The sequence below is a fragment of the Sphaerodactylus townsendi genome, linkage group LG07, assembly GCF_021028975.2.
Source record: "Sphaerodactylus townsendi isolate TG3544 linkage group LG07, MPM_Stown_v2.3, whole genome shotgun sequence".
In the NCBI taxonomy this organism is placed as follows: domain Eukaryota; kingdom Metazoa; phylum Chordata; class Lepidosauria; order Squamata; family Sphaerodactylidae; genus Sphaerodactylus; species Sphaerodactylus townsendi.
In genome coordinates this window covers 23,075,681-23,103,108 of record NC_059431.1, presented here as the reverse complement: position 1 = coordinate 23,103,108, position 27,428 = coordinate 23,075,681, and the positions used below count along the sequence as shown (strand labels likewise).

The following is a 27,428-nucleotide window of genomic DNA, read 5'->3' as shown; positions in this document are numbered from 1 at the left end:
AGCAAGTTTCTAAAAGCTCTCACACAGAAGGGAAAAAAGGAGAGAGACCTCAGCAGGATATAATATTGCAATATCCATCCTCCAAGTCAACCATTTTCTCTGGGAGAACTGATCTTGATTGTGCAGAGATCAATTATACCAAGTGCAACCTTGCGGTTAGCAACCCTAAACGGGAGTGAGGAAATTAACGAGGGCTTCTTTTTTATTATTTTAATTATTTTATTTTTATTTTATTCGATTTAATACCTCACCCTCCCCAGCCAAGGCAGGGCTCAGGGTGTTGGTGATTATGGGTATCTTCAGTGCTTTTCTCCTTTGTGGCTTTCCCTCCTAGGTGCCAAGGAATCCCACTCAGTGCCTTTACCCCCTCCACATCCACCAGCCATTCCCGCCACACAGACAACATCTCCGCCTCCTCCGCCACCGCCTTCAGCTTCCCACCCGTCAACACAAGCTCCAGTTCTTCCTCCAAGAAACATAAAACCGAGGTCTGATGCCAGGTCTGTAACTAAATGGGAATCTTGCTTTCTTTTGTGTTCTTGTGTCTGAGAGAATGAGGGAATTGTTAATCACAATTCTAGTGAAACTCTTCCCCATGTAGGAGCTCCTGCCACCTTGATTTGGTCACTTCTGGTAGGGTTTATTGTCTTTTGTTGCTATGTGGAAGTTGCTGAGGATGCTGCTATTTTTGAACATGAGGTAAGATATTCCCCATTTAAATGCCTTTGATGCTGGTCAAATTAAAAAAAAAAACGCAAGCCAATATTTTTAAAGGGGAATTCACAAGGGTAAGCCAGCCTTCTGTTTTCAATCACAGCGGAATTTCCAGCCACTGCTTTACAGAAAAGAAGAGTTTTGGGGAAGAAGGAGTGACTCATTGGTCCTTTACGCACAGCACAAATAAAATGTCTTGCAGGCATTTTAAAAAGAGCCATTTTGGATGTTTTTGTCCGCATGGTGAAGGTGATACTTTTCAAAAGGAAACTGTTTGATATTTTGGCTTTCAGAGTACTTTTGGACAGGTTATCAGAGCCTAGGGTTGTCAGCTCTGGGTTGAGAAATATCTGGAGATGTTGGGGGTGGAGTTACCCACAATTCACAACTAGAGATTAGACAAAAGGGGTTTGACTTGAATTGTGGAATTTTGAAAATACCACAAGCCCATGAGCTTTCGAAGCTTCATCAAAGCCTATCTACACCATTCTTTGTGGGTTGCTCATATCTCTGGAACCAGCAGAGAGGAGTAGCAGCGGAAGAGACTTGGCCAGGAAGAGCAGAGTGACCTGCTGGTGTTCATTTTGGAGGGCTTTTCTCAAAGCCACAGCTTTTAAAACAGTGTATTTTAATAGGGGTTATCTCTTTTTCTCCTTGTAAGGCTCCTGTGAGCTAAGGCTGCTGAATCTGGAAGGTGTTCAGTCTCTTTAGTTCAGTCTCTGGAACCAGCGGCGCGCGCCTAACGGCATGCATAATTTTAATTTAATTTTTTTGTTTTTTAAATTAATAAGGACATATTTGACAGATAGTACGTGCAGATAGCTCCAGGGGGGCAGTGACTAAAAGCTTAATATTGAAATATCTAAACAAATCAGATATATGAAAGAGGCAGAAAGCCAGCAGGGGATGGGGGCTTTCCAGTGTTTTGCACTGAGTGTCACATGTATGACTAACTATCTGCCACTAGGACAGAAGTGCGCGGGTGTGCCCTACGCTGCAATGAGCTCCTGGCACTCAAAGGAACGTGTGCGTTCTCTTGAAGCCAAGATGGCAGACCTGGAGAAGACTGAAAGAGTGCAGAGAGGGGTGACAGTCGAGGCTTTCAGGGACCTAACAGCCGGGTCCCACTTCCCAAGGTGACATCTCTTTCAAGATGTCAAGTGGAGGAGAATGAAGGCCTTGGGGATGGAGGGTTACCCAGTCTGAGGTGGGGAAGATGCTCCCTTAGATGGGATCCCTTCCTTAACTGGTGATCAGCTATCCTCTCTGCGACTGAGAGGATACCCCTCGGGGAGATGGGGTCTCCTTTGTAGTGGGTGATCTCGATCATTAGAAATGTAGAGAGTTGGGTTTGTGAGAGTGCATGATGACCGATGGGTGACTCTTGCCCGCCTGGTCGCGAGAAAGCGTTGCCCGGATGTCATGCTTCGGTCTAGATGAGGCTTTTAGACAAAGTGCTGGGGTGGAGTCAGCAGTTGTGGTCCACATTGGCAATCTGCCCAAGCGACATTGGGAAATGTAGCCGGGAGGTTTTGGGAAGCTACGAATTTAGGCTGCTAGGAAACAGGTTGCTTGAAGTCCAGGACCTCCAAGGTGGCATTCTCAGAAATGCTACTTCATCTCCACGCGCAGAGGCCCAGAAGCTAGGGCAAGCCGGAGAGATACAGAGGTCTCAATCGCGTGGGATGAGAAGGTGGGTGTAAGGCAGGAGGGTTTCCAGGATTTGTCAGGAACTGGGGAACCTTTTGGGACAAGGCGAGGCCTGTGTACAAACCCGGTGGACGGGCCTTCATCTTGCAATCTTCACAAGAGGAACCAGAGCTGCTGGCGCTCAACATTAAAAAAAAGGTGGCAGTGAACAGCTTTTAAAACTGATCCCTGGGGAAAGCCAAGCAGGAGCTGAGGTGACTTTGGTTCTGGAATACAGGTATCTATGGGGATGCAGACAGAGAGGGAGGTTTTTTCTAAATCCAACCTACATACAAGCGAGGAACATAGCAATGTGCATGTGACAAGGGATAGTGTCTACAAAAGACTTGGAGGGTAAAGCTACACATGGAAATCCCAGGTTAAGGGACAGAGACAGGGTATACAGGGTGTCTTCTCATGCTAATGAGTAGAAGCTATCTACGACCTAAAAATGGGGAGAGCTAGAGTACAGAGTTTTGAAGGAGGGACTTTTGATATAGTGGGCATTACAGAGGAACATGGTGGAATGAGGAGAACCAGTGGGATGCTGTTATACCAGGCTACAGGCTCTATAGGAAGCGATAGGACAGGCGATTGGGGGTGGAGTTGCTCCTTTACATCAAAGAGAAGCATAGTATCACCATAAAATAGACAATGCAAGGGGAGCTGGTTCCCCTACAGAATCACTCGTATGGATATCAATACCAGGTGTGAAGGACAAGTTTAATATTAGGAATATATTATCGTCCCCCTGACCAAAGTGCACAAGAGGATTCTGAGATGGAAAAAAAAAGAAATTAGAGAGGCCAACAAAAACAAAAATGTAGTGGTAATGGGAGATTTTTAACTATCCCCATATAAACTTCGGAAAAATGCATGTTCAGGTCATAGTAAGGGAGAGAGAGCATTCCTGGATATGCTAAATGACTGTGGCTTAGAGCAGATGGTTGTGGAACCAACCAGGGGAGAGGTGATCCTAGATCTAATTCTATGTGGGACCCAGGACCTGGTGCAGGAAGTAAGTGTTGTTGAGCCGATAGGGAACAGCGACCACAATGCTGTCAGATTCAGTATCTCAGCATGCGAACAAGTGGCAACTACTAATGTAAAGCTACATTCGCCTTCAGAAAGGGAAATTTCAAAAGATGAGGGGAGATAGTGCGCAGGAAGCTAAAAGGGAAAATCAAGAGAGTCAAAACTGTCCAGAATGCTTGGAGGTTATTTTAAAACACAGTAATAAAAGCTCAGCTGGAATGTGTTCCACAGGTTAGAAAAGGCAAGCACCCAGTCCAAAAGAAAGCCACCATTCGGTTAACAAGAGAGGTTGAGGGAAATTATCAGTAAAAAAAGAAAATGTCTTTTAAAAAAATGGAAGTCCAGTTTGGTTGATGAAGAATAATATGGAGAGGGAACACAAAATGGTGGCAAAAGAGAAGCAAGTTAGCTGTAAGGGAGGCAAAAAAAGGATTATGAGGAACTACTGGCTGCAAAACATCAAGACCAGCAACAAACAGTTCTTCAAATACATCAAAAGCAGGAAGCCAGCAAGGGAAGTGGTAGGCCCGTTAGATGACAAAGGAACAAAGGGTGTGCTTAAAAGACAGCAGGGAGATTGCAGAAAAGCTGAATGAATTCTTTGCATCTGTCTTCACTCAAGAGGAGGCGAGGAACATTCCTGCACCTGGAACCAAAGTTTCTTAGGAGGCGCAACCGGCGAACTAGCGGGTTAGTGGTATCAAGGAAGAAGTTCTGGCAGCCATTGATAAACTAAATGTTACCAAATCCCCTGGCCCAGATTGCATTCACCCAAGAGTTCTTAAAGAGCCTAAGCATGAAATTCATTGATCTTCCTCACTTTAATATGCAACTTATCCCTGAAATCAGGCTCCATCCCTGAAGACTGGAAGATGGCCAATGTCACACCAATCTTTAAGAAAGGATTTAGGGGGGACCCGGGAAATTACAGGCCAGTCAGTTTGACATCTGTTCCTGGTAAATTAGTAGAATCTATCATTAAAGATAAAATTATAAAACATGTAGAAAAAAACAAGACCTGCTGAGAAAGAGTCAGCATGGCTTTTGCAGAGGCAAATCCTGTCTTACAAACTTACTAGAGTTCTTTGGAGGGTGTAAACAGGCATGTGGACAGGGGTGAACCAGTGGACATTGTCTACTTGGATTCTAAAAGGCTTTTGACAAAGTTCCTCACCAGAGACTGTTGAGAAAACTCAGCAATGAAGGAATAAGAGGGGAAGTCTTCCCATGGATTAAAAACTGGTTGAGAAACAGGAAACAAAGAGTGGGTGTAAATGGAAAGTTCTCACAATGGAGAGATGTCGGGAGTGGTGTCCCCCAAGGATCCGGTTTTGGGACCAGTGCTCTTTAACCTATTCATAAATGACCTGCAGCGTAGGGGTGGGTAGCGCGGTGGCCAAGTTTGCAGATGATACCAAATTATGTAGGGTGGTGGAGAACCACAAAGGATTGCGTTAAGAGCTCCAAGCCGACCTTGATAAATTAGGGTGAGTGGGCTAAGAAATGGCAAATGCAGTTCAATGTAGCAAAATGTAAAGTGATGCACATAGGGCCAAAACATCCAAACTTCACATACCCTCCACAGGGGTCAGTGCCATCAGTCACAGACCAGGAAAGGGACGAAGGCGTCGAAGCTGATAGTTCCATGGGAATGTCAACTCAATGCATGGCAGCCAAAAAAAGGCAAACTCTATGCTGGGGATCATTAGAAAAGGAATTGATAATAAAACTGCAAAGATTGTCATGCCCTTATATAAAGCAGCAGTGCGACCGCACTTGGAGTACTGTGTCCAGTTCTGGTCGCCGCATCTCAAAAAGGATATTGAGGAGATAGAAAAAGTGCAGAGAAGGGCAACAAGGATGATTGAGGGACTGGAGCACCTTCCCTATGAGGAGAGGCTACAGCGTTTGGGACTCTTTAGTTTGGAGAGGAGGCAGCTGAGGGGGGATATGATTGAAGTCTACAAAATTATGCCTGGGGTAGAATATGTTGACAGAGAGAAATTTTTCTCTCTTTCTCACAATACTAGAACCAGGGGGCATTCATTGAAAATGCTGGGGGGAAGAATTCGGACTAATAAAAGGAAACACTTCTTCACGCAACGTGTGATTGGTGTTTGGAATATGCTGCCAGTAGGAGGTGGTGATGGCCACTAACCTGGATAGCTTTAAAAGTGGCTTGGACAGATTTATGGAGGAGAAGTCGATTTAAGGGTACCAATCTTGATCCTCTTTGATCTGAGATTGCAAATGCCTTAACAGACCAGGTGATCGGGAGCAACAGCCGCAGAAGGCCACTGCGTTCACATCCTACATGTGAGCTCCCAAAGGCACCTGGTGGGCCACTGCGAGTAGCAGAGAGCTGGACTAGATGGACTTTGGTCTGATCCAGCTGGCTTGTTCTTATGATCTTCTTATGTTCTTATATGTGGGTTTTCATATTAGCTGAAGATTCTGATGTGTGTGATATGAACAATGTTATTTGATTGGTAACTTAGGGGCGCAATACACATTATAGCCCCACTGTAGATGGTGATACACATTATAGCCCCATTATAGATGGTGTTCACATTGTTAACTTAGCAAAGTGTAAAATCATTCGGTCTTTTGACTGCTAGCCATTATTTGTGCAAACTGGTTTTTGTTTTTCACCACCTGGACGTTGACAAGTATGGGCCTTTCCCCACTCAAAGTAATCTCCCCTATGCCGTACGCTGCTCTCAGCGCGCGGCATCCCTGGTGGGCGCCCGGGTGTCCCCATGACCCCGCGCTCTGCACGGGGTCATCAACAGGCGCCGTTTTCTCCACCGCCAGGGATGCCGCGCGCTGAGGGGGCGCGACCGCAGCAGCGTCGGGGCAGCTTCGCTGTGGCCTCCCCTGTCGTGGGGAGTGCCCAAGGACCCCGCACTACTTGAAGAGAGTAGCGCGGGGCTTAGGTAAGTGGGGAAAGACCCTATATCTGACCAACTTGCCTCAAACATGTTAAGTCTCTTTACTGATGATCTTAAAAATAGTATATAGTTGTCATAACAAGAGGCAAATTGCAGAACTGAAGAGTGTTTGTGAGATCAACAATTGCCTCTCCCTTCCATTAGTGGAAGCAACTGGTAGAATTCTTCCTCTTAGTCAAAAGATCATTGTGGAAATTTTAGCTTCATCCTCCCCCACCCAGTTTAAGGTGTTCATCTTTTCATTTTTATAGAAACTCAGAAAATGAAGAAAACTACGATGATGTTGACGTTACCGATGGTAAGGAGAGCTGAATGTAATTCATGTTGAGAATGAGAAAATTAATTGCAATATGTCTGCTCCATACTATGGTCAGAACCATGCAGATTATTTTAAAGGCCAGAGGAACCGGGGGAGGGGTGTCATACTAATATATTCACCTGAGAATATGATGATAGTGACATTCTAGCACTTACAGAAAAATACTAGCATTAAAATGACAATCTGGGTAACGTTTGAATTGTATTCAACGATGAATGGCAATCACAGTCGTACTTCATATCTTTCTGCTGTGGATTTGAATTTGGGTTGTTCAAAATGGGGGGAAAGTAAATCTACTCCTACTTGAGACCCACTAAAAAGACAAGCCACACTTTTGTCTTTCTTTAATTATGAGAAACATTATCAAGTTATACACTGCTGTGTTTTTGTAAAAGAAAATTAACACTTTTTGACTTTTGTCTCTTTAGGTCTTGGAAATACAGATGAGGTATGTATTATTCTTTTTTTTAATTTAAAGTTTATTGGTAGTTCATTATCATACAATTCATAATACAATCATTTATAAGCAATTAAGCAAGAGATCCCAAGAAAAAGAGAGAGAGAGAGAGAGAGAGAGAGAGGGAGGAAGGAAGGAAGGAAGGAAGGAAGGAAGGAAGGAAGGAAGGAAGGAAGGAAGGAAGGAAGGAAGGAAGGACTTCCAGCTAGGTTTACATATCTCTAAACTCAAAAAATAAACATTCTAACCTTTACCATCTTACAGTCTACACACACACACACACACACATACACACACACACATATATATACACACAGAGGTATGTATTATTCTTACAGGATGCTATAATATCAGAGTCTTCTCTGTGGCTCCCCCATTACGTATGCCATATCTTCTCCAGACATCTTATTCTCTACCTACTTCCTGTCTTTTAGGTGCCAAGTTAAAGATAATTTTATTTTTTCAAGCTTTTGGCAAGTAATATACCATGATGTCATTTGTCAACTAACTCATCCATACCTGTTCTTATTTACTAAGGGCTGCCCCTTTTTTCCTTTTTCTTAATATTATCTTTATTGCAAGGTTAACATAAAGAAAATACAAAAACATATATTATGGTAGCATATAAAGAAGTGAAACAGAAGTAAAGGAGATTTCTCCTTTGTTACAAATATTTCTAATTATGTAATCTTAGACAAAGTGAACGTGATTCTTTATCTGCAATAGAAGTAGGAAAGTTTAGTTAATTATTAAATCATTTGAATAAGAGAAAGAGGAAAAAGAGAAACATCACAATAATATTCATGTAATATATACCGATCTCACTTTTTTTTTTCTGTGTCTGTCCTGAAGTTTGCTTTTTGAAGGAAGTCTGGGGTTCTCTTTTTCGAAAATGTTGCCAGCAAGGGACATAAAGTTGCCAGCTCCTACTTGGGAAATGCCTGAAGATTTGGTTGTACAGTCTGGGTAGGGACCTCAGCAGGGTACAAAGCCATAGAGTCAGAGGTGGGATCCAACCAGTTCTCACCACTTCTCTAGAAGTGGTTACTAATTTTTTCTGAGTGCTGAGAAGGGGTTACTAAAGCATCCTCCTTGCCCAATGGGGACTGGTGGTGCGTGTGTGCACCGCCACCACTGTTTGAATCCCACCACCATCGGAACCTGTTATTAAAATTTTTGGATCCCACCACTGCATAGAGTCCATTCTCCAAAGCACCCATTTTCTGCTGGGGACCTGATTTCTGCTAACTGGAGATCCATCATAATTCAAGGAGGTCTCCAGCCCCCACCTGGAGACCGACATTCCTAACTGAGCAGAGATGCACTAGCTTCTTGTTCCTCTTCCTAGCGTTGCTATTCCAGGTACTAAAGTTGTTGAATGTGCTTGAATTGCAACAGTTCTATAATCTGCAACACAAACAGCAAAGAGCTGCTCTCAAATAAGTTTCTAGTCCGACCCATTTCAGTGCAAAAGGACCTTCTTCAAAGGCAAGTTATTTGGTATAACTACTGCTTGCTAAGCCAAGGGAGCTAATATTAGTGCAAATCCAGCTGCCTTTTGCCCCCAGTCGCTTGTGGTTCTGCCCTGTTGTCTGGGTTGCTATAAATTCATCCAGATCCTCAGCGAGAGCAAACTTTTTGTTGGAAATTATCAAGCTTGTTTTCTTTTTTAAATGGAATGCTTCTAACACAGCCTGCTTTGGAAGCCACAGTTTAAAGGAGGTAGCAAAGAGTATGCTATATATATATTCCAGAGAGGAACAGAGGAAGTGAGTTTCAGTGTGAGCATATATAGAGGTGGTTTATTGTTGTTAAAATGCAGATGGTGTGCTAGCTCTGTTTCTGTCTTCAGCATTTTTTAAAGATTGCTTAAAAAGTCGACTTTAACATTTTTTACATTTTAAACTGTATTGCAGGCCACTTTCGACTGACTCAGATTATATGCTTCCCTGGAGAGCCAGCATAGAGTAGTGGTTAAGTGCAAGTGGATTCTAATCTGGAGAACCGGGTTTGATTCCCCACTCCTCCACCTCAGTGGCAGAGGCTTATCTGGTGAACCAGATGTGTTTCCACACTCCTACATTCCTGCTGGGTGACCTTGGGCTAGTCACAGTTCTTCAGAACTCTCTCAGCTCCACCTGCCTCCCAAGGTGTCTGTTGTGGGGAGAGGAAGGGAAAGGAGCTTGTAAATCACCTTGAGTCTCCGGACAGGAGAGAAAGAGGGGGATATAAATCCAGCTCTTCTTCTTCTGTGGAAGTCACCCATTGAATCATGGAGATGGTATTGGCTCATGAAAATCCCATTATTTACATGATCACTGATAAGTTTCACAATGCAGCCTGTGGGAGCTCTATAGGACAGTCTGAGGACAAGAAAACACTGTGTGTGCGGGGGGGGGGGGGAGTCTGGAGCCAGTTCTTCCTGCATTCTGTAGTCACAAACAGAAAATGGCTGATGTGCTTCTGGAAGGCGCAAACTCCTATTGCACATGTGATACAAAGTCCTCATTTTGTTCTCCAAGAAGCACAAAGACTTTGTAATGTACAGATGATGTTTTAAGTAACAGTATGAACAGTCCTCATGGTTCTAGCAGCTTTTTACTTTGTCAGAGGTAATAAATCTACAGATTGGATTGACTCATCCTGGAATATTTATTTACATACTTTATTTAAACCCTATCTTTCTCCTCAATGGGGACCCAAAGTACCTTAGCTTAATATATTGTCAAAGGCTTTAATGGTCAGAATCAACTGGCTGTTGCTGGTTTTCTAGGCTGTGTGACTGTGGTCTAGTGGTTTTAGCTCCTAACATTTCACCAGCATCTGTGGTTGGCATCTTCAGAAATTGGCATCTTCAGCATCTGTGGTTGGCATCTCCAGAGGCCCCAGAGAGAGAAAAATCTTAACAGTGGCATGCCTCTCAAAATCGATTGGTAGCCATAAATCGACTTCTCTTCCATAAATCTGTCCAAGCCCCTTTTAAAGCTATCCAGGTTAGTGGCCATCACCACCTCCTGTGGCAGCACATTCCAAACACCAATCACACGTTGCGTGAAGAAGTGTTTCCTTTTATTAGTCCTAATTCTTCCCCCCAGCATTTTCAATGTTTATTGTAAGACATGGATAATATGTGATACATAAGATTAGAAAAATTAATGATTAGGTTATAAAGAACTTGTTTGAACAGTCATTTGGGATTGAAATGTTTACTTGTATTTTTTTATTTTACTGAAATGTTACTGCAAAGTCGTTAATGCCATTTTTTGGGGCTGTCACACTTGAACTTAAATGTTGGTCCATTCCAGACAGCCTGAAAAAGATATCTGTGGGACATCTTAAAGAAAGGTGACTGACTCTTTTCTCCCAGTACACCCAAAATAAGACTTGCGGGGGATGTCTTAAAAATAGACAGCTTCTGGTGTGCTTTCTAGACTGCAAAGGTGTCAGAGGGGGAAAGAGGCTGTTTCTTGCTCAACCATTTTGCTCTCTGGTCCGTTTCACGCTCAGCTTGCTCCCGACATTTTGTGTGCAGCTGAAGGGATTCTCCCTGCCACCATTTGCTGAAGTTGCCCCAGGACTTTTGCTTTGCAGGTTCCAATCCTGGGTGCCTTTTCAGCCCCAAAAGTACATAGTTGTACTCAGTTGGTCCTGCTGATTCCAGCAGTATATAATTTTTCTTTTTCATTTTGGAGGCGCTATCTTCGAAGATACACAGATATGCATGAGAGAACCTTGGCTACTTAGAGGACTCCCATTGAAAAACATTGGAACCCCATTGGGACCGATAGTTCCCTTTCAGAAACATCAGTAGACCTGTCCTCTGCGATCCCAATGCTTTTTAACGAGAGTCCTCCGAGCGGCTAAGATTCTCTTATATGTGTCTCATATCTTTGAAGATAGCTCCTCCAAAATTCTTTTTAAAAGGAAAACTATGTATTGCCGGAATCAACAGGACCAGCTGAGTACAACTATGCACTTTTGGGGCTGAATAGGCACCCAGGATCGGAGCCTGCAGAGCAAACGTCCTGGGGCAACCTTCAGCAAATGGTGGCAGGGCGAAACTCTTCAGCTGCACACAAAACTTCGGGAGCAAGCTGCGGGTGAAATCAGAGGGCAAAACCATCAAGTGGGAGAAATAAGATGCCTCCTGAGCTCTGCATTCTTCACGGTCAGTCAGGAGACGTTTTGCAAACAGCTTAGGGGGGAAAAGATGCACTTTGAAGCATTCTCCCCAAAAGATGCCTTGAGCTAAAATAAGGCATGCTGAGGACATCTTGGGAGAAAAGCTGCCTTCCCAGGACACCTTTTCTTAGCATCCCCAGGATGTCTTGTTTAGGCTGTGTGAAATGGACCATTGTTTGATTTGAAATTTTTTTTTATCAATAAGACTGGAACATCTGCACTGTTTCTTTTTACAGAGTTTGAACAGTGATGGGGAGGTATATGAAGATGTAAATGAGAGGTATGAAACAAGATATTTAATAGATAAAGTTGATGAAATCGGCAAGATACTATAACTAAGACGAGAGAGCAATAAAGAAAAGATGAACGACGACAGGGCTGGGCACAAGAGATTTAAACGTTAGCACCCTCTCACATCCATGATTTCTGCTTCCTAGACTAAACACTGGCAAAGAGGAGGGAAAGTTATTTATTTATTTAGATTTATTACCCACCCTTTACAACAGTCTCGGGGGGGGGGGGGGTTACAATGCAAAACATAGGCCCTTTCCACACAGCAAATTTAGACTAGGTTGGAGCCGGGATAAATGAACCCGGCCTAGCCCAGAGCTGTTCACATGGACAGCCAAAGCATTGGCCGAGGTGCATGCCTTTGCACGGAGGCGCTTTAAAAAAACTTTTTGTAAACTTACCTCTCTCCAAAGCACAGCTACGCAGGCAGGCACACATGCTCCCCCAGAGCCTTGCTGGAGCCAACAGTGCCTGCATGGCTCCGCAGATGGAAGCCGGGAGGGAAACAAAAAGAAAAGCTCAGCCATGGCTGCAAGACACATTAAAACAAAAGAATGGCAGAAATCACAGTTCTTGTAAAACCCAGGTTGGGAGGAAAACCCGAGGCAGACTCGCTTCAGGAGCAAGATCCATGCAAAGTTTCACCCAACCTGGGTTTTATCCTGCCCCTAACTCGTGTTTATTGGCCCATGCGAAAAGAACCCTAGTAAGGCCCTTTCCGAAAAACAATAATAAAATCCCTATGAAACCCAATTCTAAAACCATACAATAGTATAAAAACTCCCATCCCAATCACCCCTAAAATGGTCAGAGTGTACAGGACACCTCAAGCCCCCTCCCATCTCAGAAGGTGGGGGAATCAGCCAAATCCGAGCCTGCTGCAGCAAGTCAGCGGGACTTTCCTCCGTTTCCTTCTCTGCCGGGAACGCCTCTGGCCCTGCACAGGTTAAATATGGATTTCAGAACTTTTATCCTGCATTTGTCCCCAGTGGGGATGCCAAAGTGAATTTAAAAAAATAGAAAAAACAACTACAACAGAACAACACATTCTGGGCAACTCTTGGATGTTCTAGCCTGCCTTGTTTTTGGTCTCGAGATGAACAATGGGCTGAGAGCCAAGGGCCAAGGGCCTAGATCTTATTCAGCCGCTATGAAGATGTTTTCCACCTTCCTTCCCTGCTCGGTGATCTGTTCAGTTATTTTTATTTATTTATTTATTTATTTATGATGAGATGATAAGTCACTTCACTCCCCTTAAAGGCTTCCGGCATGCTCACAGAATGGCTTTCGCACATTCAATCCATTAACCAACAGAACATATCAATTACAAGAGTGCAGCTTAATTCATTAAAACTTAACTTAAAACTTTAAAACTTAAAACAGTTTCAATTACCTATCAGTAATTTTCTTGACTAATTGATTACAGGTGGGAATGGTCCAGATCTTTTAACCACATCTTGTTTTTATCAATACTCTGCAGTGTCACTTAGCCCTCTCCATCCTGCTAACCTGGGCTTTCTAGCCTCTGTTTGCAAAAAAAAAGAAAAGAAAAACAACCAACCCCTCCCCCATTCTCTGTCTGACCCTCTGCTATTTATAGCTACATTCATTTCTGCCCACTGAATGCAACATTACATGCATGTGATGAAGCAGTTTCCACCTCACAAGAGATGATGCCGCAATAAATTTGTCTTAATGGTGTTGGTTGGTAGTTTTGACTGCAGCAAGCTAGCAATATAATCCTATGAAGAGTTATTCCAGTCCATGTCCATTGATTTCAGTGGGTTTAGAATATAGTTTGGATTGGCAGATACAGGAGACTTCCTTGTAAGTTTCCCAGGATCATCTCCTGTAGCCATCTCCTGTTGAACTAGATAGCCCTGCAGTCTGATCTAGTCACCAGCTCATTATGGCGATATGCAACTTTTCTTCATTCATATTGGCCAGTTATGCAGTTGTGGTCTGCCCCATGTTGAGCATACATTCCCTTCAGGTCAGATTTCCCATTGCACACATACCCCCCCCCCTCTCAAATTCACTGCATAGCAGATCCAATAATCTCTGTAGTTTCCAAAACTGGACATAGTGCAATGTTCTCCCTATCTTTGCAGGAAAGTGAAGCAGACCAGTGTATGTTTCTCTTGCTTTGGCTTTTCTGCTCCTCTCTGCCTTCTCCCGCTCATGCAGGAGCAGTCCCACCCACTCCTCGGCAGGCATTTCTGGGGGGTCAATGGCCTTTTAAAAAGAAATTAACACTAACTGTCTATTACAGGAGTGAAAGAACATTAAAATATCACCTTCCCCCCAAATTAAAAGATGGCAGAAAGGCAGCATTTTACCGACCAACCTGGGGAAAACCCAGAGGCAGGAGCAAGTTAAATGATGGCTTGGCTTAGAGCAGTGATGGCGAACCTTTTTGAGACCGAGTGCCCAAACTGCAACCCAAAACCCACTTATTTACCGCAAAGTTCCAACATGGCAATTTAACCTGAATACTGAGGTTTTAATATAGAAAAAACGGTTGGCTCCAAGGCGTGCGTTACTCGGGAGTAAGCTTGGTGGTAGTCGGTGGCTTTGCTTTGAAGCAACTGTGCAACGCTTCGAACGGATGAATCACAACCCTAGGAGGGTTTGCTCAGAAGCAAACCCCATTGCCAGCAACCGAGCTTACTCCCAGGTAAAGGATCACACTTTCGTTCTTCTCATGAAAATCAGTAGGGTTTAACAGCGCTTAACAAGGTTACCTACACTGCTTCCCCAAAACTCAGTCTTAGGTTTAATGCTAATAATCTCCCTGAAATAATTACACTATTATCACATGACAAACTCTGTGCATGTGTGCCCCCAGAGGGGGATCTGAGTGCCACCTCTGGCACCCGTGCCATAGGTTCGCCACCACTGGATTAGAGCAATCTGTGGAGCACTGAGAAACATAGGGAAACCCCACTGCAGAGCAAACTGCCTCTCGGTAAACACAGACCCATAATAGGCCTTTGAACGAATGTTTTAGTTAGTCTCCTATTCCTGATCAGGCTGTTGTCTATTTGCCTGTAAAATGGAATATCAATCCTCTCTCTTTTAAAATTATTTTGCAGACATAATGAAAGAAAAAGTGAGAAGGAAGAAAAGAAAAAGTCTGATCAAGAGAAGAAAGAACAAAAAGAGAAAGAGAAAAAAGAACAGGAAATGAGAAAGAAGTTCAAAGTAAGGACTTTTTCCCAGCATGTTACACAGTGAAATAGAGCTGTTCTCCCTTAAAGAATCCACCATTTTACAGTTGATCTTTGAACACTGGTGCTAGGAGGTAATATCAGAGGAAAGCACTGGCTTCTATGATCTGGTTGTTGTTAATAAATGATCTTCAGAATTTTTATGTGATTGAATGAGACAGGATGTTGGAAGATAGAAATGGATTGGTACCACACAGTTTGAGAAAGACAGGGTTTATCTGTTCCCCAGTTTTGTCAGCTAACAGCACAATCCTATGGTGCGGGGGGGGGGGTGGAACAAATGAGCTTGTGGACTCAGTGCAGGGCCACACTGGCACATATGCCCACCCTGCCAGCGTAAGTGGCTATTGGGGAAGGCACACTGGGAGGCATGCAGGCTCCCCAGACCTCAGAGAGCCTGGCCCCCAGAGCTGCCTTGGCATCCAGGAGGACACTAGCATGACTGGGGATGTTCCCAGGGATGGAGCCAACGTTAGGCAGGTTCCACCAGCATTTCAGTCCAGGAATACCCCTGGCATAGCCCTCAGACTTACACTACCCAAAAGGGGTGGTGTAAGTCTATTTGGGGCTGTGGGGGGCTTGCAGGTAGCCAGGATTTTGTAGATTTTCACTGCCTCTCCATGTTGCTTGGAAGTCCTCTGGAGGTGGTCTGGCAGCAGAGCTGTCCCTGGCTGTGGCAGCCTCTGGATTGGTCTGTCCAATGAATACACCTCACGTACTAGTGTTGGGCATTAGTTTTAATTCAATTTGTTTGTTTGTTTGTTTATTATATTTATATACAGCCCTCCCCCGGAGGGCTCAGGGCGGTGAACAACAGAACATATAAATAGAGCACAAAATAAAATCAATAATATCAAAGTTAATTAAATAAATCATTAAATAAATGGCTCTATACATGTTAAAACCAAACCTCATTAAAAATGCAGCGTCCTAATATCAAATATAACAGATGGCATCCTACTAACAAATCCCCTAAGAAGGGGGGGGGGGGACGGCAGGATCCACAGATGTTATAAAGGGGGGTGCCATCAGTAGCCGGTCTCCCCAAAGGCCCGGTGGAACAGCTCAGTCTTGCAGGCCCTGCAGAACTCATTAAGATCCCGCAGGGCCCGCATAGCTGGAGGTAGAGCGTTCCACCAGGCAGAGGCCAGAGCTGTAAAGGCTGTGGCCCGGGTGGAGGCCAGCCGCATCATTGAGGGGCCAGGGATCACCAGCAAATTGAGCGGCCAGGGATCACCAGCAAATTGGCCTCTGCTGACCGCAGGGGTCGATTCGGGACATATGGGGCAAAACAGTCCCGCAGGTACGAGGAATTTAGGCCCTGGCTTCTATTTAGCACAGCTTCAATTTAGCACATCTTCTATTAGCATTTTTTTAAAAAACAACCACAGCTCTCCCATCATTTTGTCTGTTTTCTCCCCAAGGTTAGTTGTACAGGAGCGCTTCCAGCTGTGATTCAGTATCTTCCTAATGTTCACGCACATCAATTTCTTATGTTTCTTTTGTGTAGCTTGTGGGTCCCATTGAAGTCCTTCACCAGTCTAAAGCTTGCACTGATTTCAAAGGAGGGAAGAATGAGCTGAGTTTCAAGCAAGGTGACACTGTCGAAATCATCCGCATTACTGACAATCCGGAGGGCAAATGGCTGGGAAGAACAAAAGGCTCCTGTAGGTACCAAGAGCACAAACTAAGAGAATTGATGCTACATTTAATCAGCACAAAGTGTTTCAACATACGTTAACACATTAACAGTGTAGTCCTAAGGAGAGTTACTCTAGTCCAGTGGTGGCGAACCTATGGCACGGGTGCCAGAGGTGGCACTCAGAGCCCTCTCTGTGGGCACGCACAGAGTTGTCCCACCCCCGACACACATCTAGGCTGGCCTGGGCCACTGGGCTTGATTATTAGCATTAAACCTAGCTTTGGGGAAGCAGTGTTGGTAACCCTGTTAAGCGCTGTTAAACCCCACTGAATTTCATCTGAAGAACTAAAGTGTGATCCTTTACCTGGGAGTAAGCTCGGTTGCTGGCAATGGGGCTTGCTTCTGAGTAAACCCTCCTAGGGTCGTGATTCACCTGCTGGAAGAGTTGCATGGTAGCTTCGAAGCAAAGCCACCGACTATCACCAAGCTTACTCCCAATTAACGCACGCCTCACAGCCAACCATTTTTTCTAAAATAAAACCTCAGTATTCAGTTTAAATTGCCATGTTGACACTTTGCGATAAGTAAGTGGGTTTTGGGCTGCAATTTGGGCACTTGGTCTCAAAAAGGTTTGCTATCACTGCTCTAGTCCAAGCTCATTCATTTCAGAAGTCTTAGACTGGAACAACTCTGCATGGGACTGTGCTGTTAATCAGCAAAATGTATTGTAATAAAAAAAAAATCTGAATTCTGGTGGGTTTTCCGGGCTGTGTGGCCATGGTCTGGTGGATCTTGATCCTAATGTTTCACCTGCATCTGTGGCTGGCATCTTCAGAGGTGTATCACAGAGAAAAGTCTGTTTCACACTGTGTCTAGTGAGAAGGGAAAGTTTAATGGGGTACATTGTCCATGTCCCAGGGTATATACCACACTAAACTTTCCCTTCTCACTAGACACAGTGTGAAACAGACTTTTCTCTGTAATTAGCACAGACAAGCAGATCTTCAAGGGCCAATCAGAAGCCTTCCCGGGCAGGAGCCCACCTGGGTCCATCCAGTTTCTAAGAACACTGGGCAGGATCCAAGAATCATGTCAGCATGCCAAGGCATCCATAGGTGCTAAGTTGGGGACCCCTACTATAGTCAAAACAACTATATGTCAGTGATTAAATATTCTGCATTTTAGATGGCTACATTAAAACCACTATGGTAGAAATTGACTACGATTCTTTGAAAAGAAAGCCACGACCTTCTTTCAAAACGCAGCCAAAGGAGCTAGACAGCGACCAAGAAGTGTATGATGATATTGGAGACCAAGACAGCGGTGGCAGGTATGTTAGAATTCATACAGAAAGTATTGGACCATAGGTTGCCAAAACACAGCAGTTCTTATGTTATTCTTATGCAGTTCTTATGTTACTTTTGTTCGTGGGATGGGTTGCTGCTTTGACACTTGTTGGCAAATGACCACATTGATATATGAATGCTATAGTCCCGTGATGGCGAACCTTTGGCACTCCAGATGTTATGGACTACAATTCCCATCAGCCCCTTTTAACATGGCCAATTGGCCATGCTGGCAGGGGCTGATGGGAATTGTAGTCCATAACATCTGGAGTGCCAAAGGTTCGCCACCACTGCTAAAGTCTGTTGTGTACATATAGTATAGGAAAAGTTTGTTTGTTTGTTTGTTTGTTTCTTCCCTTTTTTCTTCAATAATATTTCACTTTTGTTTTTCAGTGGAGGACAAAGTGCCACAATAGGTAAGTTCTATTTTCCTTTAAGAATTGAAATCAATTGGTCCACCCATCCTTCTGTGAGCAGGTTCCTTCTAGCATAACTAAGAAATAGAAAGCAGATAGAAGCCATTTTGATCCCTGAATGCTGAGAACAATACTTTATACCCACAATATTTTTAGGACCCCAGTTTGCACTTGCCATTAAGGTGTGCTCAATTTAGACATGCTGGGACCTTCTGTGTCCATGTTCACCAAGAAAACAGACCCAGTTCAAAATTGCTTGATCACACACAAGGCAAGCTTTGAATCCAATTGTCTTTCTATGCCCCTTCCGCACATGCAAAATAATGCACTTTCAATCCTCTTTCACAATTGTTTGCAAGTGGATTTTGCTGTTCTGCACAGTAAAATCCAGCTGCAAAGTGGATTGAAAGTGCATTGTTCTGCATGTGTGGAAGAGACCTCAGTGTTTCCTGGCAAAGTTTGTCTTAAATGCAATACCGTGCTTAGCAGCAGTGTAGCTATGCAGAACTGCTTGGCTGTTACACTTTGCAGCTGCTTTTGCCCAGCAAGAACTAAATCGTGTTGTACACTGCAGAAGAGGCAATATCTTCTGAGGTCACAGTTGGGTTTTTAAATCAATTGAGTTTTGTAAAGCAAGAACTCACATCACTATTCATCCCTCAGTTGTACTCTCCATCCTTTACAATAACTGGGATAGACTACACTGGGATTGACTGGGATGGACAAACTACACACTTACACCCCTAATCATAATGACACCATTTCGCTGGGAGTTTATTAAGAACTCCCTTAAGACTGTACTATTTTCTGTGGAAACCTACAGTTTGAAGAACTGAGCAACTTGAATCCAGGTCTCTGGGCTGGGGTTCTTTCCATAGGTTTTGTTTTGTCTGTTCCTTATCCTCAACTATATTTCCCCAGTGGATTTTATTTCCTAAGAAAGAAGAATCCAAGAACAAATCCAAGTTTCAAATCCTCACAGAAAGTTTTGAAAAAGTGGCCTCTTGAATTTTTCCTAGTTGACAGCCAGTATAGGACCTGTCCTGTACAATCTATGGGATACTGGGATAGAAACAGTGGTGTAGTAAGGGATGCTAGAGCCCCAGATGTCAATTTCTGTGGTCTCATAAGAGTGCGTTGCAGGGCTACACCTCCCCTCCACACACACACAACTGTGCCCCACCCCCAAATACCCCATGACAGTGGTGGGATTCAGCAGGTTCGCACCACTTTGGCAGAACCGATTGTTAAAATGGTGCTTGTAAACAAACAGTTGTTACATTATTTGAATCCCACCACCGGAACCAGTTGTTAAATTATTTGAATCCCGCCACTGCCCCTGGGTGTTTGGAGTTAGGAGCAGGGGCACAGTTGAATGAGCCCTGGGCACCATTTTACAACCACTATGCCCCTGGGTGGAGACTGGCCAAAGGAAGTACCCCAAAGATCAAAGGAAGTTCCCCAAAAAGCTCAAAGAAGCTTTGAACATCTGAGGTAGCTGCCATTTTGAAACATGGGATTTTCAAAAGTAGTTGGTGAGATGATACAATGATCTACTGTACAAAGATCAAAGTAAAAACAAAGCTGAAGTACCAATAGCAATTGATAAGTAACTAAACAGTTGGCATTATATGTCTTTGTGGCATTTATGTAAGACGAAGGTCCAAATGTGGTGGATAGTTTAAATGTGACTGGCCAGATTTGAGTGGGGTGGTCATGTCTGTTGTAGAAAGAATCAACAGGAGTGAACTTCCAGACAGATTTTTTTCAACTTCTGTGGGATTAGGCCCTGAATTTAGTCTTTTTTTAAATTTTAAAGTGACAGTCTCACCTCCTCCTGACCCTGATGAAATTTATGACGGAATTGACGATGATGATGTGCTAGCAAGGTAAGCTTTAAAAACAAGGAGAATAGAATCAGTGGAATTCTGTCCACCTTGATCAGACAGTGATGAATAGATGTCAGGAAACTAGTAAATGGGCTAAAAATGCCGAAGGGTATAAACCAGTGGTGGCGAACCTTTGGCACCCCAGATGTTATGGACTACAATTCCCATCAGCCCCTGCCAATTGGCCATGCTGGCAGGGGCTGATGGGAATTGTAGTCCATAACATCTGGAGTGCCAAAGGTTCGCCACCACGGGTATAGACCATACATCTCCAACATGGAGCTGATGGGTGCCATGGCACCTGATGGTGAGTTGGTTCCTATGACATCATTTCCCTTCGGTCCATCCACTGTGGAGATTTTTCTACAATGTGGCACTCACTTCCTCCACCGCTCACAGTTTTGCATGCATGAGGGCTCTTTGAAAAACATAGCTCTTGCACAAGAGGAAGTCCTAGATAGGAAGGGGTGTGATAGTGGAGGAAAGCCTCCACATGGGCCACAGAGAAGCATGAGGAGAACAACGTCACAAGATCCATGGCAATGGGGGATTTTTTGGTGTCCACTTATTTCTTCCCCAGAGCAAAGAGCCAGTTCTTGCTTTCTTCTGCCTCATTGGAGCAAGAGATGCTACAGAAAAGCCCAAGAGTATCACCTTCATGTGTGCAGGGAATACTCATTCAGAAACAGCTCCCTCAATTTTAGGAGGATGCTTGGCTTGGAACCTTCGAACATTTTCTAGAACATATTGTTGAAGGCTTTCACAACTGGAATTAACTGACTGTTGTGGATTTTTCGGGCAGTGTGACCATGGTTTGGTAGCTTTAGCACTTAACATTTTACCTGCATCTAGGGCTGGCATCTTCAGCGCCTTATCATGGTAAGATGTATTCCTCTCTGTGGCACAAACTATGGCCACACAGCCCATAAACCATGCAACAACCAATTTTGTAGAACATGCCAGACAAGGATGCAGGCAAAATGTTAGGAACAAAATCTACCAGACCACGGCCACACAGCCCAGAAAACCCACCACAACCAATTTTGTAGAACTTTTCAATATTTTGTGATGCCCCCCCCCCCCAGCTACAATTTTGTGATTGCCCCAAAGTAGCCATTTTGAAGTGGTTCCTAGTATCCATGCTTAAAACTCCAAAAGCATTTACAGGTTGGTTCAGCAAAGGGAGGGGGGGGGGGTGTGCCTGGTATATCCTTAAATGCTACAACTTCTCTTTTATTGTGAATATGAACCAGTAAAGTAGAATATGAATATGGTACAGGGTGGACTAGAGTTCAATATGGCAAAAAGAGGACCTATAAACCCCTGTTTAACAACTCTATTCAGAGTTGGTGGGTGGCTTTTTCACTGTGCGGGAAGCCCAAAAAGTTTTTTAAAACCCCACAAGAATCCCCTAAGGGGAAAATGGAGATATGCCATGAAAATCGTGGCATATCTCTGAGGCCAGCTCTGCCAGCACAAGGGGCCTAAATAGGTAGTAAAAGCTGAGTGAGGTCGGCTCCACCCCCAGGAATGCCACAGCCAGGCATCCCAGGGTCCCACAGTGACCAGGTGCTGGCAGGTTTGCCCCTCTGCCAGAATAAATGCCCTTGGGAAGGCAAATCCGCCAGAATAAACCCACACCACCTCCAGAGGGGGATTCCCCTCCACCTGGATAGGGCTGCCTGCACTCTGACATTTGGGTGTGATTTTTTTTAGATTTCATTGATTTTACAGGGAATTGGCTGGTGACAAAATACTTAGCGTAACGATCAATAAAGAGACAAGAAATTGTTGTGATAATCCTACTCAGTGCAAAATACAGTTAACATCCAATGGAAAAAGGCAAATGTGGTCTAATATCAACTAGCTGGAGACCTTGTTAATAAACATGACAAGTTGAAAGGGTGGGGGAGAGTCTAAAGAAAACAATGACTGAATTTTCTTTTTTAAAAAATCCAGGAAATTTTAAAAAGGAAAAAAATGGGTCATCAAAGTCATAGTACATAATAACTATTGATTCATTATCATCTCTATTTTCTTAACGTCTTCGTAAACATGAGAAATAGTATTAGTAAAATCCGATTTGGGACATTGTCTTCAAGACCCAGTTCAGCTCAGGGCACTGAAGTAACACACAGGAGGAGCTAATGGCCCTCTGCAGGCTCCAGGATGGTGGAGCCATTTTGATATAGTGATCAGAGTGTTATAGAATCTTGGAGACCACCTGAGCTTCATTGTACATGATGGGGAAAGATTGTCTCCATGCTTATAGTAGCGTGAAGAAATGGCAGGTTTGCTCTGGTGGAAAGATGCAGCTGTTTAGTGAGTTTACATGAAATTCCAGATGTTAAGGGATCTGAGATACCAGATCAGCAGTTCTTTCTCTGCCTTCTGATCCTTCCTCATTACCAGTCCATCAGATCATGTCTGGCTTTGCACGAGTCTGGTGCAAAGACAGTGCTGGAGCTTTGATCGTATCCTCCTTTAACAGTGTCATATTTATATTCAGTGAGTGAATAAATGACAAATATATTTCCCTACTTTTTCTGCTGAGAAGGCAGGATTCTATCACAGAGGAAGGTTATCTGCCTCTCCCCTCTCCCCCCATCTTTGCCATTTACTAGTTCAAACAAGTGAAACATTACCTCAGTGTCCCCGGTATACAGTAAATAAACTCATTTCCTAATATTAAGAACAATGATTACTTTGACACAGGACTTAGATTATTTGCACATCGGGGTGTTGTGTGGTATCCGGGCTGTATGGCCATGTTCTAGTAGCATTTTATCCTGACGTTTCACCTGCATCTGTGGCTGGTATCTTCAAATGCTACTAGAACATGGCCATACCACACAACGCCCCAGTGATTCCAGCCATGAAAGCCGATTCTGTTCTCATTCAGAATACCGATTCTGTTCTCATTCAGAATTTGAGTCCAACAGTATCTTAAAGACCGACACAATTTTTCAGTGTTTAAGCTCCTTCGAGTTAAAGCTCACTTTATCCAATACAAATTAGAAATATATGTCTGGAAACCCTAGTGCAGATGCATCTATGTGCAAGTGTGGCAACCACGTGCCCCCTTATTTTTGGAGAAATTAATTATATAACACACACTAGAGTACACATTTCCCATGATGAGTTAAGAAGCATTTCTAAAAAATGTACTGGCGGTGTGGAAAGTTATTGCTCGTGTGAGTTAAGTGCACAAACAAAATAGAAACACAAAATAGAAACCAGTCCTGTAAACGTTTTGTGTTTCATTCTGCAATGTGATAATTGCATGCGTACTCCAAAGGTCTGTATCACAGGGTGAAGAAAAGAATGACTCCTGGCCCCGGGGCCTATTGAAGATTATAAAGGGAAAAGATTACCAAAAGAAAAGTGTTCGGGAGACAACAACACCTAAAGTCAGTGTGAACGAAGATAATGAAGGCCCCCTGTAAGAGTCTGCTGTGAATCAACGTTCACTAAAACTAATAGCTAATAAATTTTGTTGATCACATGCTACTAACAACTTCTCACAGCAGCTTAACCAGACACATAATACTTAACCCTCAAACTTTGAGTACACTATTGTTCATGTTGAGCCGTGTTCTGGGTTAAATCCAGCCATCTTTTTTGCGAGTGAAAAAGGGAGAATCGCTTAAATCACGTCACATTGACTATCAAAAGTTCTAAGATAAGGATATTGGGACCTGCATGGACAAAAACTATGTGGGTCAGGGGTTGGTATCAGTAGGAGAGATGGATGAGAAAAAGCTGGCTGGATCCAACCCTTTGTCTTTAACTACACTGCCATAGTCAATTTAGGTCACCAGTGGAAGATATTCCATTAGCAATTCCAAGGTGAGTCAATTATTCTCTCAGCTGTTCCAAGGTGAGTCAGCTACCTCTGGTGACAGATTTCGGGAATTTCTATCCATATTAGGGACACTGTTGGAAGCAAACGTATATGAGTCATGGGGCACAATCCTTTAAGGATCATGTCACCCATTGATCAGTGGAGAGTTCATTGGATTTTCAGTCATTGACACAACATTGACTTGGGCCATCGCTGCATCTGAAAAACATACCACAGCCCAACTTGCCTGCTGTTGCCAGCTGTTTTGTTATCTTATTCACAGTACATGATCCATTACATGTTCAGATTTTTCAAGCATCACACAACATTGTGACTGATCACATGAAGAGACACACCCTCCATGGAACTGCCACTGTTTGCCTCTGGCAGATCACATTGGCTTCCACTTCAAAGACTAAAATAAGTGATCCAGCAAAAAAATATCCTCTCATTTTGTAATTTGCTCCTTTATATAATATGTAATTTGGGCCTGTTCCAATCAAGAGAATTTCAGAATCAGGAGGGATTTCTGATCTGATTAGAAATAGATCATTATGTTTTGGTGACCCCATGGGTCAGTTAGGACCCGGTGCTTGCCCAGAGGACTATCCTTACCTTTTAACAAAAAAGTGAGGAGAGAGTCCTCTTTAATCACCAAAAAGGTTATGCTAAGAATCATAAAAAAACAATGCAGTGTAGTGGTTAAAATTTTGGATTAGGATTTGAACCCCCTCTTTGCCATGCAAACTTGTTGTGTAATCTCTAGCCAGTCAGACCTTCTCAGCCTTGACCGTGGCAAGTATTTGGATGGGAGACCTCCAAGGAATACCAGGAACATAACACAGAGGCAGGCAATGGCAAACCAATTCCAAATGTCTTTTGCCTTAAAAACCTGATTGAGATCACCATGTCAGCTGTAATTTGACAGCACAAAAATAAAAGGACCAGGGGATTTGCCTTTACAAAAGCCATGTTGTACAGGATATGGAAAGTGGGTGAGTGCAAGATTTTTGAAGACTCTATGTATGTTATTATTCTAACAGCCATTAATCAAAATAGACCATCCACCATACATGTGATTCAGGGCAATCCCATGCACAGTTACTCCACTTTAAGACCATTGAAAGTAATGCACTTAGACTGCTTGTGATTGTGCCATAAATCTCACAGAATAAGGTGGATTTATACTCTGCTTTCCTCTACCTCAAGAAGTCTTAAAGTAGCTTACAACTCTTTCCCTTCCTCTTCCCACAACAGAGACCTTGTGAGGCAGGTGGGGCTGAGCGAGTTCTGAAGATCTGTGACTGGCCCAAGGTCAACCAGTAGGCTTCATGTGCAGGAGTGGGGGAACAAATCCAGTTTACTAGATTAGAATCCACTGCTCGTGTAGAGGAGTGGGCAATCAAATCTGGCTCTCTGGATTAGAGACCACCACTCCAAACTACTACACCACTCTGGGAAAGGAATTAAAAGCTGAGAATCTGCATTGCACCTAACCTAATCTTTAAGGCAGAGAAGGGGAGGATGAGGCATAGAATCATGGATGTTGAATTATTGCAAGTGGCACATTTTTTTGTCATTATGAAATTGCAAAGTATATGTGTATGTAAAATCACTTGTAGCCTTTACAATAATGTTCAGATATGTAAAAGAGATGTAAACCAGTTAATACAATTACAATTGTTGTTGTTTTTATTTCCAGCAGCTCTCCTTTAGCAAACAAAACTGGAAGGGGTAAGTCATAAAACTTAAAATATTTTCCTACTTTGGGTTTATACCAATTCTTTGAGTGTGATTAAGAGCCTACGGCCCTTAGAATGAAGTTTTCTCTAGTACAGGACCTGTATTCCTTCCCTCTTACAAGTTTGTCCATCCTTTGGATATCAAGTAAAAGGATATTCCATGGGCAGGAAACTGCAAGGGCATGCTGCCAGAGTTTGGGCTTCTCAGGCAAGAAATTGTCATTGGGTCCCTTAACAGCATGCTCATCTTCTCAAGAACAACCCATTCATCTGCCCTCCCTCTCTGGACCCAATCCCTACTGCCACCCAGAACAAGAAGATAAGATGAACAGTGGTAGCTGTCACTTCTGATACTGCTCAGTCAGTCAAGGAGGTCAAGCAAGCAGGCAGCAGCCATAAAGAGTAGAAGACCCCCGAAGGCTGGCAGTGAATGACCCACTGTAGCGTGGGCTTTGAAAATTACCCTGCAGCGGTGACCATTAATGCCAAGTCTGGGCACAGAGGGCCCCCTGAGATCTAATTTTAGGTTTAATTAGCAGATTGATATTATTGGAGCAAAGGACCTAGGGAATAACATATAAAGTAGGAAAATTATATTGCTAGGGAGCAGGTACAATGCTAGACATTGCCCCAGCCATTCAGATAAACTGCATGTTCAGATATGCAGTATACCATACCAGTGTGGTATACTGATTTCTGTCAGACTCGGATCTGGGAGATCCAGGTTAGAATCCCCACTTGGTCACAAAAGCTGGTTGGATGACCTTGGGCCAATCACACACTCGTGGTCTAATTTACCTCACGGGGTTGTTGTGAGGACAAAATGGAGGAGAGATAGGCAGGGTATGAACGAAATAAATAAATATTCCAAGCAATGGAATCTTCACTGTAAATATGTAGATGGTTTTTTTAAAAAGTGATTTCTCATAAGTAGTCCAAAAGAGCAGAAAGGGAAATTCCTTTCAAAGTATTTTGCCCATTACGCAAATATTCCCTCAGGAATGTTGAAAGAAAGAATTCAAAGAGGGGGGTGGGGGAGCTCGTACAGCGCTCTACCAAGAATGTTGTTAATATTGCATATCAGTGTCGTCCTTTGCTGTCACGGCGCACTTTTGAAAGCTTCACTTCTAAGAGTCTCTGTCTTGCTACGACTGTTCATTCATCACCCCATACAATGAACCAAGTGAGCTTTAAGTCTCATATGCAAGAAACCATAATGCTTTATTGATGACACAGCTGCCTTGCCTTCTTGGAACCGTTTCTTAGCAACCTCTCATTAAAAGACTTTTAGACTCTAGCAATGATCTTATTGATGACAACTAATACTCTTTTGTGGATGCATAGACCGCAGCCCTACAAAGTGTTATGCACCCATAAGCCCACTGAAATTGATACGCTGGTGATACAATGTGGTTCAAAAGTGGAGAGGCAAAAACCTGCTTTATAGACAGTTGATGAACCTGGGCTGATTTTACTATGCTTACCTCTCCGGACCATTAAAAGCATCATAAAAATATGCTTGGTTATAATTGTCACTACAGGCCACAGAAATCATCTCCTATATAGTTCTGCCCATTATACATGGACTATATACTTGTAATAAATAAGCATTTCCATCCGGATACAATCTTCAAGGTGGCAAGTATCAAAACATTTGGCATATCAACATTAAAACATCAAG

General features: G+C 43.4%; 1 protein-coding gene across 4 annotated transcripts in view; it reads left to right on the top strand.

The window, feature by feature from the left end:
- The window catches only part of FYB1 (FYN binding protein 1), a 70,500-nt gene that overhangs the window by 28,431 nt on the left and 14,641 nt on the right, over positions 1-27,428 (top strand). Inside the window, exons 3-13 of one of the 4 annotated variants that reach the window (XM_048504715.1) lie at positions 335-500; positions 6,641-6,687; positions 7,137-7,156; positions 11,584-11,627; positions 14,734-14,842; positions 16,379-16,535; positions 17,696-17,840; positions 18,250-18,272; positions 20,092-20,161; positions 23,460-23,603; positions 25,711-25,739. In XM_048504715.1, the coding sequence (XP_048360672.1) occupies positions 335-500; positions 6,641-6,687; positions 7,137-7,156; positions 11,584-11,627; positions 14,734-14,842; positions 16,379-16,535; positions 17,696-17,840; positions 18,250-18,272; positions 20,092-20,161; positions 23,460-23,603; positions 25,711-25,739 (954 nt within the window). Of the gene's footprint in view, positions 1-334; positions 501-6,640; positions 6,688-7,136; positions 7,157-11,583; positions 11,628-14,733; positions 14,843-16,378; positions 16,536-17,695; positions 17,841-18,249; positions 18,273-20,091; positions 20,162-23,459; positions 23,604-25,707; positions 25,740-27,428 lie in introns of all 4 variants that reach the window. The other 3 variants (XM_048504714.1, XM_048504717.1, XM_048504716.1) reach the window with 3 other exon arrangements.